This window comes from Pituophis catenifer, unplaced genomic scaffold (genome assembly GCF_029215685.1).
Source record: "Pituophis catenifer annectens isolate HBS135680 unplaced genomic scaffold, rPitCat1.0.hap2 SCAF_1, whole genome shotgun sequence".
Classification (NCBI taxonomy): Eukaryota; Metazoa; Chordata; class Lepidosauria; order Squamata; family Colubridae; genus Pituophis; species Pituophis catenifer.
In genome coordinates, this window is record NW_027256881.1 from 318,371,252 (window position 1) to 318,391,637 (window position 20,386).

At 45.8% G+C, this 20,386-nt stretch overlaps 2 protein-coding genes across 2 annotated transcripts in view; one reads left to right on the forward strand and one right to left on the reverse strand.

Annotated features, from left to right (window-relative positions):
- The window catches only part of BRF1 (BRF1 general transcription factor IIIB subunit), a 243,669-nt gene that overhangs the window by 190,419 nt on the left and 32,864 nt on the right, over positions 1-20,386 (reverse strand). The gene's annotated exons all lie outside the window — the stretch shown is intronic.
- Positions 1,426-1,923, forward strand: LOC139308148 (fin bud initiation factor homolog). The gene has a single exon (XM_070931600.1). It carries the CDS (start codon positions 1,426-1,428, stop codon positions 1,921-1,923), a length of 498 nt encoding a protein of 165 aa, XP_070787701.1.

Here is a 20,386-nt window from a genome sequence, read left to right on the forward strand (position 1 = left end):
CACTCCTGCACCTTCCAGCCATCACCACCGCCACTTCAGCCTGCTTGGGGCACCCACCCAGCCCCACCCTCCGTAACAGCACCATTATCTCGTTCCGGCCAGCAAGGGCTGCGCTCCTTTTTGCATATTGCACCACCTGCAAAGTTGCACATTGCACATGCCACCCCCTATGGCAGAGATTTCCAGCCCCATCACAGCCCGGTCCCATATTCCAGAGCTGTGGTAGTCACAGGACTGGCCCTTTGGTCATCCTGGAGCAGCTCCTCCACCCGGGTGCACTGGCCACCAACATCAGCAAGCCACCGTCAGTCTGCCCATCTTTGTTTTCCTTCACTCAGATTGACCAAGCTTCTTGAAAGAAGGAACACAAAAGAGGTTTTCCAGGCTGTGTGCCTGGACCAGGCACTTTCTCTCGGGCCTCCCACCTGAAGGCCTCGCAGAAGCAGACAGGTAGACCCGAAAGGCGGCTGAGCCTCCTCCCCCAGGGGTCCACTGGATTTAAAATTATGAGCTTGGTGGTCCCTGAGGTCCAAAAGGTTGGAGACCCCTGGTCCAGACCACTGAATATTTCCTGAAAATTGTGCTGAAATTTAAGAGCAGGATGCCTATGATATGGAGTCTAGAAATTTTTGGTCAGTACAAGAACAAGGTTTAAGTGTCATTCCATACGAAACTCCACTCCTAGTTTACTATAACATAGAAACATAGAAAATTGTTCTGTGTTTCAGAAAAAGACCTAGTGATCCATCTAGTCTGCCCTTTTGAGGTTTTTTTGCTTTTGTTTTAAGAAAGCATCCTTACTAACATATTGTGAAGCAGTATAGATCTGACCTAGAGGGCAATGAACTATTAAGGGAGAAGACAAGTAAGATAACTTAGGCCTAGAAAAGTGGACACCATGAAAAAGAAACTCAAAATAACTCTGCCTTGATTTTGCTTCATATAGATGGTATTACAAGATGGGGCAGAAAGAAACTGACAAATTCTCAAGATTCTATTGACCCCCAAAATATGGCCTTGGCCTTATTATCAGGGGTCTTATCCCTAAAGCGGGATAGGCGTGGCCGATTCTTGCCTGCAGCATTGCTGGCGAAGATCAGGTCACAAAAAAAAAAAAAATCCTGAAGTTCTTGCAGGCAAATCGGGTGCAAAGGAGAACTCTCTGCGGGGAGCAAGAAGGGTCAAGTGACGGCTTCCCAGTGGATCCCAATGAACCCTTACAAGAAAGGCGGCCACAACCAGAAGACTTGAAACTAGGCGCGACCAGAATTGCCTTTGCCCTCCTCCATTTTGGGACACTTAGGGTGTCAGGGCAGCTTCCCTCCCCTCCACCCCAGGATGCTGTTGGGGCTCCTCTCAGTGTGACTGCTGAGCTGTTCGATCAGTTTGTGCCATGGCTATTTCAACGGCCTGCTTTATCCGGAGATGTCCTACAGGACGTTGCATCACTATTTCGTGCCCAACGGGGACTACAAGGAGAACGATGACCCGGAGAAGTATCAGTTGCTTTTCAGGGTGAGCAACCACCTGCGCTGCACAGTGGATGTGGAGGGTGAACACTCGCATCCCGCGGCGGCGGTGGCAGCACCCACTCTGACGCTGCGTGAGGAATTCACCCTCCTGGGCCAGCAAGTGGAGGACATGGCACGCGTGCTGGAAGGCATCCAGAAGAGCATCGCCTATGACCTGGATGGCAAGGAAAGCTACGGCAACTACCTGAGCAGGGAATCCGTACAGATTGGGGACACCTATGTCAACTCGGAGAAGTTGCTGGGGGAGCTGGAAAACAAGTTCCGGCAGGCCCAGGAGCACGAGAGCCACGAGGAGAGCCGCCTCAACCACGACTTCCTGGGAATGCTGGTGCATGCGCGGGCCCTTCTCAAGGAGACACTGACCATCTCAGCCGGCCTGCGAGACAAGTAAGAGCTGCTTGCACTCACCTTCCGGAGTCATGGCGCCCGCCTCAGCCACCTCAAGACAGAGTATCTCAAGGGGTGAGTGGGAGCTGGCACCTCGCTGGGCTTCGAGCAACCGTCTCTTCCCCCCCCCCAGTGGCTGGCCACACCAGCGGTACTCTTGCTGGCCACGCTTCCCCATGGACAGATGGACTTTCCTCCATCGCATGCTGACCGGGCATGGCAGGAGCTAGAAGTCAGGTAAGACACGCGTCTCGCTTCACCATGTCTTCCAGCTCCTGCCATGCCCAGCAAGGGGGGGAGAAGAGACGGCAAGGGGAGTCCCATCTTGCTCCATACGTCTTGCTTCTCCGCCACCCCACCACTCCCCACCTACCACTCCCCCTCGCCGGCCGAGAGCAGCAAGCCAGATTCAAGGAGCTGAACGCGCTGCCGCCGCCCAGAAGAAGAAAAAGTCAGAAATGAGCTCTCTCACAGCACCTCCTCTCTCTTCTTCTCCCGAGTGGCAGCGGTGCATCTGGCTCACCGAATCTGGCCTGCTGATCTCGGGCGGCAGCAGCAGCAGCTCTTACTTGATTGTTTGCGCAGCAGCTGTGCATGCATCTAAGTATTTTGGGGGGGGCTTATTTTGGGGGGGCATTCACTCGAAATCCCAATTGGGCTTATTATCTGGAAATGTCCTACATTTGGGGTAACACGGCATTATTCTTCACTATAATAATATACGATATTCCTATAATGTCTGTTGCCTCTATTTCTTGATCTTGCCTACTTCTAAGGACCAACACCTATTGATTGGTGGGGGAGGGGAGGGGAGGGGCTTTTACGTGTTGCTAAACTATATTGAGTTTGAAATTCTGCCAACACATTACAAGTTATCCATCCAAGGACCTAACCTTCTGGCAAACTCTGGCTAAAAAATGCGTAAGATGGAAGATAAGCAATGTTTTATTCTCTATTCTAATCAAACAGCTTGCTGAAATATTGGTCTCTGCTGTCAAGAACACTATTCTTGTAGCTTTATGCTGAGAAAATGATTTATGTCCTGGGAATTATAATTTGCTTCTGCTCAAATTAATTAATATCATGGAAAAAAATTCATTGGTTCTTTATTTTAAGCATCATTTGATTGGTACGGGGTACATACATACTGCATTTAATACCTTGCTTATCAAAACCTTATTTTTAATCAATTGCTGCCTGTGAACCTATGGATATAATTTTAATACATAATCAACAAAACAGGTTAGTCATTCCAATTCATATTCTAAACTACTGCCAACTGCTGGGAAATAATTCATTTGCTTTCTTTGGTAATTAATTACTTTTATTTAATTCAACCAAGCTGTAACTGAATCACCTAGAGATTCTCTGTATATTTGTCTCTATACAAATCCCTTTTTAAGAGGCCTTAGGAAATCCAGGCTCCATTGGTGCCATTTTCCAGATAAGACCAACACCAACAAGAAATGGCAATTCCCTATTCCCAAATTCTAGTATTATTTTTTTGAATTAAGTTAAGCATTGCTCACACATGTGCCAAAGTTGCAGTAGGTTCTAAAATAAACAACAAACCAACTATTCTGAACTGTGTCAATCTGTAACTTAAATAAACTGTCTGAGTTAATAAGTAATAACATCGTTAATTTCCCTATAACATAGCATAGAGTAGAATACCCACAATTTTTCTCATTCATATATCTTAAACTCAAAAAAATAATCTGTTTCTTATCTTAAGTCAAGCCCAACAAGAAATTGTTCCTGCTGGCCACAGAGCATCTGTTTCTCTTAGGACTGTTAACATTTCCAAATTGCTAGATGAAAACCTATTCCAAGTATGAAACAATATGAAACTAGCACAGAAATTGTAATGTGATCACAGACATATATATATTCTTGCATACAGCTGTTTTGGGAGGCTGCAGTGAGCTGGAGCTTCCCACACAAAACTAATACATGTACTTACAAAGAAAATACACATGCTATGATTGCTATGGTACAGTCCACATATTGACTGCTTACTAATTCCTGTGAAGAAATATTTTCTCTCTACCAATTTTGTAATGCTTGGTAAAACCTTTATTTTCCTTACATAAGAAATATTGTAATTTAACACTTGACTGTAATGCCATTCCATTCAGCTCTGCAAGCAAAGCAATGCAGTTTTCTTGCAGTTTTATGCTTTTTTAACTCCTTGCAAACTGTATTAAATAATCACTTCAGCTAGTGGCATAGATGTATTTTTATATACATACATGTGACACAAGGAATATATATATAAATCTCAAAGCCTGTGCATGGTATCTACTGAAATACAACTGTCAATAAATATATTCTACTAGCAAAGTCTAATATCTTGTTTACACTAGAGCATTTTGCCATCACATGCCAAAAGCGGGAGGAGTGCGTGGGGGTTGTGCACACGCGTGCCCACATCCATAATTCAATGCCCCCCGTGCCCCGCCCCCCCATGCATGTGTGCATGACCCCTACCCCCCCACGCTTCCCCCGGTTTTGGCACGCAACGGCAAAAAGGTTACCGGTGGGCCTGGTAGGCCCGTTTTTTGCCCTCCCCAGGCTCTAGAGGCTTTCTTGGAGCCTGGGGAGGGCGAAAATGGTCTTCGCCCCCCCCCGGGCCCTCCAGAGTCTGGAAACAGCCTGTTTACTGACTTTTGGTGGGCCTGGAAGGGCCAAAAATTAGCTGGCCATCACGCACATGCGTGCTGGAGCTGAGCTAGGGTGCCATAGATTTGGCTCCCCATGCCATCTGTGGCACGCCATCACAGTACTAGGGTATGACATGTTCCAAAAGACTGAGATTTTGAAAACATTTAGCTTTTAATGTGTCCTGCTACATTAGAATAGTTACTTTATTTTTAACTTTGCGTAAGTAGCAAGAAACTCTCGGGAATTCTGCCTTCCATCTATTCATTCCTATTTATTTATTTCTCCTCCAGCTATCTTTTTATTACCTTCTTCACAAAACTTAAGAATCAAGCTAAATTTCATTTCATTTCATTTCATTTATTCAAATTTCTATACTGCCCTTCTCCTTTCGGACTCAGGGCGGTGAACAGCCAAGATAAAAACATCTATACAAAACATCACAGTTTAAAAATAAAGTTAAAATAATTTATAATTTGGCCCATAATTTAAAACTTATCAATTAAAATCAATATTAAAATTTTAAAAACTAACCCTAAAATCAAGACAGACCGGCTAACTGGAAAAAATGAGTTTTTAGGGCCCGACGAAAAATCCGAAGGTCGGAGATCACTCGTATCTCTGGGGGTAGATTGTTCCATAGGGTAGGTGCCACCACAGAGAAGGCTCTCCTCCTGGGGGTCGTCAGCCGGCATTGTCTGGCCGACGGCACCCTGAGGAGGCCCTCTCTGTGGGAGCGAACCGGCCGGTGGGAGGCTATTGGTGGCAGAAGGCGGTCCCGTAAGTACCCTGGCCCTAAGCCATGGAGCGCTTTAAAGGTGATCACCAACACCTTGAAGCGCACCCGGAAGTCCACCGGAAGCCAATGCAGCTCGCGCAGGAGAGGAGTCACATGGGAGCGCCCCGTCGCTCCCATAATCCCCCGCGCAGCCGCATTCTGCACCAGTTGGAGCCTCCGGGTGTACCCCAAGGGGAGCCCCATGTAGAGAGCGTTACAATAGTCCAGACGAGAAGTGACGAGTGCTTGAGTGACCGTGCGTAGGGAGTCCCGGTCCAGAACGGACGTTGTGATCCTGAACGTCCATTTTCGGGGCGCTGCGACTCCAATCCATGGACGGGTAGTATCTCCTAGTTGCTGGGCAGAACTGAGTGCTAATCACTTCCCTTAGTTAGGCCACTCCCACCTCCACCAATCAGCATCAGTCTTTCTTCACGAAGGCGCTGTAACCAGGCCAACTATGATAACTACAACAAAGCAAAACAGACAAGAACATAACAGGAAGCCGAATGGGTGGGTATGGATTGGAGTCGCAGCGCCCCGAAAATGGACGTTCAGGATCACAACGTCCGTTTTCCATTGCGCTGCTCCTCCAATCCATGGACGGGATGTACCCAAGTTCAATTGCCCCGGGCGGGAGGCTGACTTGAATCTTCTGTCTGGGACGTGGCCACTTGTTGCAAGACTCTACGTCCAAAGGATGCGTCCGACGAAGCATATTGATCAATTTTATAATGTCGGATAAAGGATGACTCAGACGCCCAGGAGGCTGCTCTACAGATGTCAGACACCGAGGCATTCGTAGACCAAGCCGCCGACGCAGCCGCGCTTCGAGTTGAATGAGCATAAATCTTTGACGGCCGAGGACGTGATTTTGCATCGTAGGCCTTTGTGATGCAAGCCTTAATCCACCTGGCGATAGTATTAGCTGACACCTTCCTCCCCATCGAAGAAGGAGTGAAAGACACAAGCAAGGATTCAGTCTGTCTAAAGGACTCCGTACGTTTGATGTAGCGCCGGAGGGCACGTCTAACGTCCAAAGTATGCCATAGAGATTCCAACTGATGGCGAGGATTCGGACAAAAATTAGGCAGGACTAATTCTTGAGCGCGGTGGAATCTGGAGTTTATCTTTGGCATGAAAGATGGGTCCAAACGCAGAACCACTCTATCGCTATGAAAAATACAAAGATCCTTACGAACCGACAATGCAGAGAGTTCAGAAACACGTCTAGCCGATGTAATAGCCAGTAGAAAAGTGACCTTAAGCGTCAGAAATTTCAGAGACACTGAGGCTAGGGGTTCAAATGGCGAAGTGGTAAGCGCTTGGAGCACTAAGGGGAGATCCCAAGATGGGTATCTGTGTATTACAGGCGGAGAGATGTTGGAAGCTCCATGTAAAAAACTCCTGATCCTAGGATTGTGAGAGAGAGACCGATGTCTCTCGCACGAGATGACGGTGGATAAGGCTGCCACTTGTCGACGAAGCGTGGCGGGAGCTAACCCTTTAGCTAAGCCATCATGTAAAAAGGCCAGTACATCTGGGACATCTGCCGATGTTGGGTCCACGTGATGGGACAAACACCAGGACGAAAAAGCACGCCAAGAAGCTTCATAGATCCTAGTAGTAGAGGGCCGTCTGGCCGCTTGAATCACCTTAATCACATCCGAGGATAATCTGTCCTTTTGTAGCTGGAGCCGCTCAAGCGCCAGGCGGCCAATTGGAGCCAACCTGGGTCGGGGTGGAAGATGGCCCCCTGGTTGAGCAAGTCCTTTTCCAGCGGAAGCGTCCATGGAGGAGCTGTAGATAAGCCCATTAGGTCCGCATACCAGGGCCGACGAGGCCACTGAGGTGCAATCAGGATCAACTCGGCTCCCTCCGATAACATCTTCCGAATTAGCCGTGGAATCAACGGTAGAGGGGGGAAGGCATAGAGGAGGCCGTGAGGCCACCGACAGCGCAGAGCGTCGTAACCTTCCGCTCCACTGGTTGGGTAACGTGTGTAGAACCTTGGTAGCTGGGCGTTCAGGGGCGTGGCAAAGAGATCCACCTGAGGAAGACCGAAGTGACGCACAATCTGTTGGAAGAGGGCAGGTTTGAGGGACCACTCCGCAGGGTCTATGTGTTCCCTGCTGAGCCAGTCCGCCATGATGTTGTCCTGCCCCGAGATGTGGTCCGCCACTAGAGATGCTGTGTGTCGTTCCGCCCAAGCCAACAAACTTTCCGCCTCCACCATCAAGGACTTGGAGCGTGTGCCTCCTTCTCGATTTATGTGTGCCTTGGTGGTAACATTGTCCGTTCGGACTAGCACATGTCTCCCCTCTAAGTCGTGGACAAAATGACGTAAGGCAAGACGAACAGCCCTCAGCTCCAGCCAATTGATGCTGTTCGCCTGTTCCGCTGGAGACCACTGACCTTGAATCACTGCATTCTGCAGATGTGCGCCCCAGCCCGAGAGACTGGCGTCGGTAATCAGGACCACACGATCCGTCTCGAGAAAGACACACCCCTTTTGTAGTGCAGGAGACCTCCACCATGTGAGTGATAGACGTATCTGAGGAGGTAAGACAATTTGATGAGTCGATGTGCTGCGGTGCGCTCTCTGAAAGGGAAGCAACAACCATTGAAGGGGCCGGGAATGTCTGCGTGCCCACGGAACGACATGGATGCAGGATATCAACTTTCCCAGCAATTGAGTTAACTGCAGTAGGGAGACCTTCCTCTGAGATTGAATGTCCTGTACCGTAGATTTGATGTCTTGAACACGATCTGGGGATAGAAACACCTGGCCCCGCTGAGAATCGATCACCGCTCCCAAGTGCTGAAGTTTGGTCGTAGGTGTCAGATGGCTTTTCTGCCAGTTGATGGTGAACCCGTGGTCCTGGAACGTTTGGAGGACCACCTCTATGTCCTTGCGTGCCTGCGACTGAGACGTCGACATCACTAGAAGATCGTCTAGGTAACAACTGAGACGTACAGAACGCGACCTGATGGAAGCCGCGACCACCGTCACCAGTTTCGTGAAAGTCCTGGGGGCCGAGGACAGTCCGAAAGGCATCGCCCGATACTGAAAATGCATGTTGTTGTATTCGAATCGGAGATAGCGACGATGCAGCGGGTGGATAGGCACATGCAGGTAAGCTTCTCTCAGATCGACAGATTGAAGGTAGTCCCCTTGCCTGATGGACGCCAGGATTGAACTGAGGGAGTGCATCTTGAACCTGCGATACAAGATGTACTGATTGAGACGTTTCAGGTTCAATATGCCCCTGTGGCCCCCCGATGACTTGGGCACCAGAAATAAGGTAGCGTAAAACCCAGTTCTCTCCTGGCCTTTCGGGACTGGCTCCACTGCGTTGATGGAGAGGAGGTGTGAAATTTCCGATTCCATGAGTTCTCTCTGGACCTTGCAACGAGGAATGGGGCAGCGTCGAAAATTGGTGGGTGGTAACGTATGGAACTCTAGTCGCAGGCCTTGGTGAATGGTAGCAAGGATCCAAGTGTCTGTTGTTGAGAGGCCCCACTGGAGGGAGAATTGCTGGAGCCGACCTCCAATGGTGCCTTGGCGCAACAAGTCATTTTCCCCTGCGGGGAGGTCGATAAGAGGAGCCTCGGAAGGGACGCCTCGTTTGGGATTGGCTCCGGGCTCTGTCTCGAAATGGCTGTCGCTCTGATGTCCGGTCAGATGCCTGGGAATAAGAGCGCTGATAGTATGAGCCTCCTGAACCCGAAGATCGAAAGGACTGACGCGGAGCATAAGGCGTATATCTCCTGTCAGAGCGGCGAAAGGAAGATGGTAACACTTTGCGTTTGTCTTTATCCTCTATCAAGATTGGATCTAGACAAGGGCCGAACAGCGACGGAGCCGTAAAAGGTGCTGATGCCAATTTCCATTTGGCTTTGTTATCTGCACGCCAATTGCGCAGCCAGAAGAGGCGTCTGTTGGTAACTGTTGCAGCCATCGCTCTAGAAGCAAATTTTGTCGCCGTCAAAGAGGCATCCGCGGAATATTCTGTTGCTGCCACCAGCTTGTTAATATCCTGGTGTAGCCTGGTATCAGAAGGGGGAAGCCTCTCTTGCAGCTGGCGGAGCCATATCAGTGAGGCCCTATTGAAAAATGACGTAGCCGTGGCCGCTTTTATAGCCCAAGCCACCGCTTGGTGCGCCTTACGAAACCCCATCTCCATTTTGCGGTCCTCCGCCTTGAGACCATCCACAACGTCCGCTGTCAGCAGGGAAGAAGTAGATAGGGCAGCGACCGGAGCGTCCACAGAAGGTACGGCAAGAAGCTCCTCCAGTTGTGACTCAGCAGAATAAAGACGTTTGTCCAGGCCACTTGGAGCTGTCAGGGAACCTGGTTGGCCAAAAGCCGATTTAACGACGTTGGAAAATAAGGGAGGACACGGAATCAAATCCTGGTCTTGGTGAGACACTTGGAAAAGAGCATCGTGAGGGTGTTGCAGGTCCGCTGGTTTGTCTGCAGACCCGTCAGCAATACCAAATCCTGTAGCAATCTTGGCTTTATGCAATAAAGATTTGAAGACAGAAGGTCGAAATAAATTTGTGAAGGAGGGCTTCTCGGGGGGAAGATCCTCATCCTCTGAGAATTCGACATCCTCAGGACAAATTTCGCCCTCTTCAGACTCCTCTGAAGAAGATTCAACCGGTCGCTGTCTACTGGTACTAGGAACGGCCTCATTGCCAGAAAACTGAGCTTGAGAAGATTGGCAGGGAATATTAGGTCTAGCAGCCTCATGTTGCATGCCCGCTGCCAGGATCTTGGCTAGGGCATCTGACAACATGGCTTGAAAGTTCCCAGAAGTGTCAGGGACCTCAGGGCGGAGCCCCGCCGCTGTAGGAGTAAAAGTAGCCTCTGGCATCCGCCTGCCGGCCAAGGATGCATCCAAATGGCTAGATACATCTGGCAATGACATTGATACACCTCTGGATAGATTCGATGTTGTGAGCCTTGCTGATGATTCTGCAGTGGGTTCGGCTTGTAAAGTACCAGAAGGTTCTGCAAGGCCCTCCGCCGTGGAAACCTGCCTTGACAGGGCCGCCTGACGTTGTTGGGCCCTCTCAAATTGTTTCTCCAAGGCCTCATGGCGTCTTTGTTCAGCTTTATTGACATTAGAAGATTTAGAAGCCAAACCTGATTTATGGTGTTTGGACTTCGCTTTCTTCTTGCCTGCCTTGTGATGGGATGTAGGGTAACTACAGGCGCCCTCTGAGTCTGATGACAAGGGTATGTCCGCCATGGAGTATGAGGGCAGGGTACAGGGCGAGCAGAGTCACAGAGGAGACACAAGAGTGCAACACCGAGGCCCCTTCAAGGGAATGCCCACAGTGAGGACTTCTCTGAGTAGGGGTTAAATTAGGCTCAGAAGTCGCTGAGCTCAGAACCCAATAAGGCAGGCAGGCAATTACTGAGGTAATGACTTAAGTCAATAAGTGCAGCTAATAAGTCCCCAAAGTCACTGCTGCTGGTCGGACCTTTGATTTTAGTGTCTCTCTTTTTTTTTTTTTTTTTTTTTTTTTTTTAATTAGCTGCCTTCAAAATGGCGGCCGCCACGCCGGCAAAACTGGAAACAAAATGGCGACCGGCCACAATCTGCGCTCCTCCTGAGGCACCGGACAAAGTTCTGAGGGAAAGGAGGCTTTTAACTCACGCCCTGCTAGTCCTCTGACTGGAGCTGCAATTTCGCCAAAGAAAAACGCCGCCGAGGGACTGCTCTCGTCAAGCGCTTGCACCCGAAGCCGCTGCACCCTCCTTGCGCCTCACAGCTGACTCAAAATCATCGGAGGCCGCCCGATGTCAAGGCAGGCACTCCGGCGCCGCTCGAAGGAGTTGAATGAGGCGACGGCAGCTCCACCGGCTCCCCGGTAGGCTAGCGCGTCGCCAGCGGCAAGAAAAGCACGGATCCGCCCAGCCGGGTCGGAATCCGGCGTGCTGAAGCCCCGATCGGTGGGGAGATAGGCCTGACGGCTTGGAGCCCCAAGCTCGCCCTCAGCACACAGCACCACAGGCTTTTTTCTTAGAGGCTTAAAATAGCACTGAAGAGAAACAGGAAAAAAAATAATAAAATAAAATAATAAAGGGAAGGATTAAAATTCAATTGAAGAGCACTCAAATTGCCAAGTTCTCACAGCAACTGAGTGAGAAAGACTGATGCTGATTGGTGGAGGTGGGAGTGGCCTAACTAAGGGAAGTGATTAGCACTCAGTTCTGCCCAGCAACTAGGAGATACTACCCGTCCATGGATTGGAGGAGCAGCGCAATGGAAAAAGGGGCGCAACTGGCGTATCAGGCGAACCTGACAAAAAGCCCCCCTGGCCACGGCTGTCATATGCCCTTCTAAAGACAGCCGCGCATCCAGGAGGACACCCAAGTTGCGGGCCCTCTCCGTGGGGGCCAATGATTCGCCCCCAATAACCAGCGATGGCGTCAGCTGGCTATACCGGGACGCCGGCAGCCACAGCCACTCGGTCTTGGAAGGGTTGAGTCGAAGCCTGTTTCTCCCCATCCAGACCCGCACGGCCTCCAGGCACTGGGACATCACTTCCAAGGCATCATTGGGATGGTCTGGGGTGGAAATGTACAGCTGAGTATCATCAGCGTACTGATGGAACTCCACCCCAAAACCACGGATGATCTCACCCAGCGGCTTCACATAAATGTTGAACAGGAGGGGCGAGAGGACCGACCCTTGCGGCACCCCACAAACAAGGCGCCTTGGGGTCGACCGCTGCCCCCCTGTCAACACGGATTGCGACCGGTCGGAGAGATAGGAGGAGAACCACCGCAAAACGGTGCCCCCCACTCCCAATCCCTCCAGCCGGCGCAACATGATACCATGGTCGATGGTATCAAAAGCCGCTGAGAGGTCTAATAGGACCAGGATAGAGGAAGAACCCCTATCCCGGGCCCTCCAGAGATCATCCACCAATGCGACCAATGCCGTTTCCGTGCTGTACCCAGGTCTGAAGCCGGACTGGAGCGGATCCAGATAGACAGCTTCATCCAGTTCAATCTACTGCTCAAAAAAATAAAGGAACATAAGCAGAAGACATCCGAGATCTGAATGAATGAAACAGTAGTTTATACACTGCTCAAACAACTAAAGGGAACACAAAACTACTGTATGTAACAAACAAAGTATTTAATAAGGCTATTTCATTCATTCAGATCTCGGATGTCTTCTGCTTATGTTCCCTTTATTTTTTTGAGCAGTGTATAAAACTCTTGCTTAATAAAGTCTAACAAAGTCTTTTCGCCTTTTGTTCTTGAGTATCTACCCTGCCACAATTAAGACTCTTGGTGACTTTCATAGAATTTAAACTTCAATTAATATAACCATGGTACAATCTTCTCTAAAAACTATAAAAATGGCATCAATCAGATATAGGAATACAAACAGAAACAGAAGTTAAAATGGCAGAATAAAATAAAATAAAACTGCAAGGAATATCCGTCTGAAATATCTCTGGCTTTATAGATATCAGAACATTAATAAGGAGGGAGCTAACCTGATCTACTACCCTGTTTCCCCAAAAATAAGACATCCCCTGATAATAAGCCCAATTGGGCTTTTGAGCGCATGCACTAAAATAAGCCTCCCCCAGAAAATAAGCCCTTTCCGAAAATATTTAAATGCAGAGCTGGAATTCAGGTAAGATGGCAAGAGGAGTCCCATTTTGCTCCATGCACCCCAAAATAATAAGACCTCCCCGAAAATAAGGCCAAGCGCTTATTTCGGGGTTCAAAAAAATATAAGACAGGGTCTTATTTTGGGGGAAACACTGTATTTATAAGTCTAGACTCATACAGCCTTTTTGGTTGTATGCTTTATTGCTCACAGATTACTATTTACAAAGTTCTAAAACATGTAAAAAACAATACAATCAAAATTCCTAACAGCCTTCTTCCCTGATGTCTGCAGTTCCCTTGTGCCTGAAATCTGGGCTAGTCTACGTAGAGCCAGGCATGAAACTGCTAAGATAACTCTGGCTAAAATTGGCTTTCCATTCAAAATCCCTATCCCACTGAGTATATCATCCTGGGGAAAAAGACGTATATTTGAGACTTAGACACTGTGGTTTCTCTGCTGAACTTTTGATCCCACTTGGCATCCAAAATGCCAATGCAGAGATCAAGCAAATTCAGAAAAAAATGGATTATTTAATCTTCCAAAATAGTAATAGTGGTATTTATAAAACATTTATACCCTGTTTCCCCAAAAATAAGAGCCTGTCTTATTTTTTTTGAACCCTGAAATAAGTGCTTGGCCTTATTTTCAGGGAGGTCTTATTATTTTGGGGCACGTGGAGCAAGATGGGGCTCTTCTTGCCATCTTACCTGATTTCCAGCTCTGCATTTAAATATTTTGGAGGAGGGCTTATTTTTGGGGGGGGCTTATTTTAGCGCATGTGCTCAAAAGCCCAACTGGCCTTATTATCAGGGGATGTCTTAATTTCAGGGGAACAGGGTACCAGCTAAGTATTTTACTAATACTGTTTATGCCACATCAGAACAGCCTTCACATTAGTAGGGTTCAATGATTCACCACTGTCTATGCTGAAGTGAAATAAATAACTCTTAATTTAACATCAGCTTTGATCTTGTCTAGCTGGGGAGTCAATCACATACATTTTATTCCACAGACCATTCTACCTGACCAAGAGCATTATCTAACTACCTAAGTAGGTCAAATATGGAGATTAGCAGTCTAATCCTCAAAAATCTGCAGAAAGGTGGCCATATTTTGCTCTATTGTCCCTTTTATTCAGAAGCTTCAGTACAGTGTTGTGCTCTAAATATTATGTGTCATAATGAAGCAGTACCTCTTAATCCAGTACTGCCCAAGATTTTTTTAATATTCCTTGTGCATCCCCATTTTATTTACACACACACACACATACTACTTAATATTTACCTGTATGCAATGTGTGCAACTTCTAACCTTGTTCATAAATAATCTTTTGGTCTAGAAGACACATTTGGAATTTTGTGAACTTGTTCTGGTATTCTGGTATTTAGCTATCCACTGATTTTATTATCTAATAAACTTTATAGGCCCATTGGAGGTTCAAGGGGACATTTAGGGAAAGGGATTATACGGATTATACGGAAATAACCAGAAGTGTTATTTCCAGGTATACTATCCTAAACTGTTACGTTTAAGGCTCCAACAAATATTATTAAAGCTTGGAAGTATGGAACATAATAGCTAAAAATCAACTGATTTAAACATTCTAAAATCAAATGTACAATGTGCTTTATAATTTAAAATTGCTTTTTTATTTAAAAGAACCATAGAATTGAAGAGAATTTACAACCGAGTAAATGTATACATCAAAAGGGGATTGATCTATACTTCCCTATATTTTTTGTTATGTTTAATATTTTAATTGATATGTGCATGTATCTGAGCATTGTACAAGATCTCTTCTGCCCCGTAACAATCTTGTGAGATAAGCTGGACTAAAAGATAGTGACTGGCCCAAAGTCACCACTCAGGTTCCTTGGCAAGGCTGCATTAGAATCTCTTACCAGTCCAACATCTTAACTAGAGAACGCCACATCAGCTCTCTCACTTATCACTTAGGATTGTTGGGAGTTAAATGAGCAATTAACTCCTCATCTCTTTCAGACAGAGATTCAATTTAAATTAATTTTGAATTTTTCAATTCAGCTACAATTTTTTGATCTCATATAAACAGAGATAGCCCTTTAAAGGAGCAGGGCTATATACCCTTTCTGGTTTTCTTCCATAAATAAATCTAAAAGAATGTAGACTATATAGCAATATATTGTTCTCTAGCAATTTACTTTTTTAAATTTTCAATACACTAGATAGATTTCAGCTCTACCTCTCCTATCTGTTCCAAACAGCCAATAAACAGGACAAAACTGCAAATCTTTCCACTTGTATGGAAAGAAGTCAAAGGTAAACAACACAAAACTCTCTTCACTCACCAAATGGAGAGGTCATAAGCACTGTGGCTTTTACTTTCTCGCAGATGCACACACCTGGTAGAACAAGACAATTCTAGCCAAAATTTCAAGAAGTATACTCTTCTAGGCAAGTGCCAACAACATATATTGTTTCCTTTGTATACTTCCATTACAAAAGGAAAATGTGCATCAGCACAAAAATCTTTTATATGGAGCCCATGAAGCATAATATAGCCATAGTTAAGCCCAGTGTTTTGTAAAGCAACAATGTCAGGTGTATCGTGGACCACTATTCCCATTATCCTACCAACCAGGCTCACTAAAGATTATGGGACTTGTATTCCATTGGTCAGATAGTCCTCAAAATATGACTGTAATGGATATTGCCATTATGGTCACATGTTGTGAGGGTTGTTAGTGAAGCATCTCACCTAATGACCCCCCTGTTCCTGTTCTTCCCAATTAATCATTAAACAAATGCCTGGGTCTTTAAAGTGGAGCACGGGATGCCTCAGGGATTGGGAGGGGGGGCTTGGAAACCTAGCACAGGCCTAGACCTACCTCTCCTGGCCCTCCCAAGGACTTCCCCACACACCCCAAGACACCCTGTGCTGCCCCTTGAGCCGCCACAGTTCTTTTCCCATTCCCATCTTGGCCCCACCAGGCTTTAGGCCCAATTCCCACCCCACCAGGCCAAACATCCTCCTCCTCACCTAGTATTAGAAGAGCTCCAAGGCCTTCCAGAGCACTTGCTTCTTTCTGCAGCTGCATGGCACGGTTCCAAAAACAGCCAGCATTTTGTCTCACCCATAAAATGACGGCTGAGTTCAGGTTGCTGCGGTGTGACCCAGGGACAAACCACTTCATTTTGCTGCCTTAATGAGGTCTACACAGCACTGCAGAACCTTTCTGCAGTATCCAGATGTTTTAGCAGCTCTGTGTAGACATTGTTAAGGCAGCAAAAATAAAGCAGTTTGTCTGGAGGCTGCCATTTTGTCCCCAGCCACAAGCAAGAGTAACAAAATGGCGACCACATTCATGCTACCTTCACGTGGCCCAGGAACACGTGCCCTGCCCTCCTTCCCTAACAGGAGCACCAGAGAGCTTCAAAGAGTAAATGCAATGGGTGATGGGCATGTGGGAGGAAGCCCAAGTGCTGTTGGATCCTGGCGGGGTAGGATGGGGGGAGAGAGGTGGAGCTACTAGTCTCTGTGGGCAGTCATGAGGATGAATGACAGGAGGGATGCTGCAGCCATTCTAACTTTCAAACAGGGTTGTATGTAATTTTGGGGTGTCTATTGTAACTGAATGTTCATTATCCGAAAGGTGCTTTTTTAAATAGGCAACTGGACTTTCTAGTTTTTCTTTGAAGACATTTCGCTTCTCATCCAAGAAACTTCTTCAGCTCTGACTGGATGGTGGGGAATGGAAGGATTTATACTCAGATGGTCAGATTGCAGACAGATGGTCATTTGCATTATTTTGGCAAGTCATTAAGGCCACCTGGAGGTTTATCTGTGTTGTCAGGGTCACCTGAGTAGTGCAAATAAGTGTGGAGCCTTCTGGAACTGTTGAAAGGACTGTGATGTAGACTGGAAATAGATAGATAGATGTCGTATCCCTCTCCCTGTTGAGAAAGGGCTGTTTCAATTTTGACATAGATGGCCTCTTTGACCCGTCTTTCAAACCAGCGGTCCTCTCATTAAGTGATCTGTGGTCAATGTTCATTAGCGGTCAGCGGTGATCTGTGATCAGCTGTCAATGTTAAATGATCAGCGGTCAATGTTCATTAGGTAATCTGTCTTATCTCAAGGACTACCTCTATCTGGATAACGCCAGGTTAAGGAAAATAACTATCAGGCAACATGGTGTCCATTTCTTCAAGGTCACCAGTTCCCTGTTCCATTTCTTTATTTAGATTATTACTTTTAACTAGAAGCTACCATACTGTGAAGTAAATACCTAATACATTGGATAGCATCATTTTTATGTAGCAGAAAGCTTCCAGAACCTCTATAGGTTTCACCTCAGAAATAAAAATAATAGGTGACTCTTCTGTACAAGGGAGTTTCCTATATTACTATTTCCAGCCAGAACTTTAAAATAAAGTACATCTGTCCAATACAGGAAGAAACAAATGTGTGGTGAAGTCAATGGGGGTTAAAAGTTCTAGTTCTCACATTCAGGACACATCTGTTGCCTAAACTTGCAACCTCAAAAACTTTGCTTCAGTTCATATTTACAGGAAATGTACAACAGTTATGGAAACAAGTTTTAAAAAGCTCAAATACCTCCAAGTAAAGAAAGGGAAAAGTTCAAAAAGAAAAGGGGAAAGATAGCTTTCTGAATCTCCCTTGACAATGAAGTTTCCTAATTCTCCCTTTTACTATCATTTAGCCAGCACTTTGAAACATTTTTATTCTCACAAGCTCTTTCATGAAATGAACTGCAACAAGTAATATTTTTACATACTGATAAGGCAACTGGTTTATCAGGCTTTGCTGTGCCATTAGACTAGTTTATATTATCTTGAAATAATAGACTGTCTGGAATCAATAGAACCTAAAAGTAATCACAACTAAATATCGTTATAACTGTTATCATTTTATTAATTGAATTTATATAGCTGTCCATCTCACAACATGTGACTTTGGGAGATGCACAGCAATCAAATAACAAGTATAAAAATTGGCGATTTAAAAAATATAAAATCCAGATTAAAATAAAAATTATAAAAGCAAACATATCAACCCTAGGCAAATGGAGAATAAGAATCAGCACTTAGGAGAAATTTGTGTTTGTTTTTTTTACATAATCCTGTGATAGATTCTAATAACTCTCACAAAGAATGTACATAAATGTAACTTGTATTTGTTTATGGAGAATGTATTAAGCTTCAAATTACTTTCCCACAATTACTATTTGTTCTCCAGTTGTTGCTGCTAAGCACTGAGACTCCCTGTTAATAAGACCATATTCATTTATGACTTGGAGACAGATGAATAGCAATAGCAATAGCACTTAGACTTATATACTACTTCACAGTGCTTTCCAGCCCTTTCTAAACTGGCAGATGAGATCTCAGAACCACTGAATTATATCTTTCAAAGATCCTGGAACACCAGGGAACTGCCAGAAAGCTGGAAAAGAACTGATATAGTTCCCATATTCAAAAAAGGGGGGAGGGAATAGATCCAAGAAACTACAGACCTATCAGCCTGACCTCAATACCAGGGAAGATTCTGGAAAAGATAATCAAACAACGAATCAGCGAACACTTAGAAGCAAACAAAGTAATAAGCAAAAGCCAACATGAGTTTGTCAAAAACAGATCATGCCAGACTAATCTTATTGCATTCTTTGACAAAGTGACAAAATTAGTGAACCAAAGGAATGCTGTCAATATAATTTATTTGGACTTCAGTAAGGCATCTGATAAAGTAGACCATAACCTATTACTAGATAAAATAGAAAAATGTGGGGTTAGACAGCATCACTACCAGATGGATTCATAACTGGCTGACCAACTGCACTCAACGTGTAGTCCTCAATGGAACTGCATCTACATGGAGGGAAGTATGCAGTGGGGTACCCCAAGGCTCTGTTTTGGGCCCAGTACTCTTCAACATCTTCATCAATGATTTGGATGAGGGAATAGATGGGGAAACTCATCAAATTTGCAGACAACACCAAGCGAGCAGGAATAGCCAACACGCCGGAAGATAGGCTTAAGATACAGACGGATCTTGACAGACTTGAGCATTGGGCGCTATCAAACAAAATGAAATTCAATGGTGAAAAAAGTAAGGTTCTACATTTAGGCAAGAAAAACAAAATGCACAGGTACAGTATATGTGGTACCTCGCTCAATAGTAGTAACTGTGAGAGGGATCTTGGAGTCCTAGTGTACAACCATTTAAATATGAGCCAACAATGTGCAAGGTCCCTTCCAACTGTTATTCTGTTTTTCTGTTTTCTAAGTGGTTTATAGAGTCAGCATATTGCCCCCAACAATTTTGGGTCCTCATTTTACCCACCTCGGAAAGCAGAGTCAACCTTGAGCCTGGTGAGATTCGATCTGCCAAATTGCAGGCTGTCAGCAGATATAGCCTGCAATACTGCACTCTAACCACTGTGCCACCACGGCTCTTAACAAGAGAACAAGAGGATCTGCTATATGTTTCCAAGACCTGGCTCAGTAATGTTGGAGATACTAAACACTTGTGTCTTCCTGGATTCCAGGTCCTGTGACATCAAGGAAGGAAAGGGGTCACTGTAATGATCTTTAGCAACAGCTTAGCTCTGACCAAGGTCCTCAATCTGGAGCTTGCAGTGTCACCATACTGATGTACCATTATTACTGCTGCGGAATTTCAATTTCTGTACCCTATCCGTCAGTCTGGTTAAGGATTTCATAGCCACCATGACAACTATAGACCCATCCCAGCTAGTTTCAGGACTGATTTTCATAAGCTGAGGCCTATTTGACCTAGTTTTTCCTTGGAGCAGTTGCTATATAATATGAATAGGGAGGACATTAATGAGTCCTTTTCCATGGTTGGAACATTTCCTGGTTCAAGTGACCCTGGTCACCACCCAAAACTTCTCCAGGATAGCAAAAGCTATTTTCTCTCAGCACCTGATAAATCCAGAAAGGTTCCAGAAGATGCTTAGGGATTTTCCTAGCAATCTGGCAGATAATTCTGTCAAGTGTTAAGGTCGGTCAGGCATTTAATAAGATTGCCCTCAACAGCCTTTTTGTGGATTCAGAGGCACTTTGGCTTACTGAAGAACTTCAGGAAATAGAGAAGAACAATCCCTGAAAACAGAATGTGAGGGTAAGAGCTCATGTCTGAGGCTATACCATGCAATTAAGGACAATGTAACATTTGCAATTCTCCACCCTTACTACAACAGGGTATTGTCCAACAACATCTTTTTAAAATTATGCAAAGCCTTCTTGACAAGGATAACAGAAGCAGCTATCATCTAGCCACCATGATGCTTTTGTACAACACTTTACTGATAAACCTGCCCAAGATAGAGTCTGAAATAGCCTTATACTCTCATCTG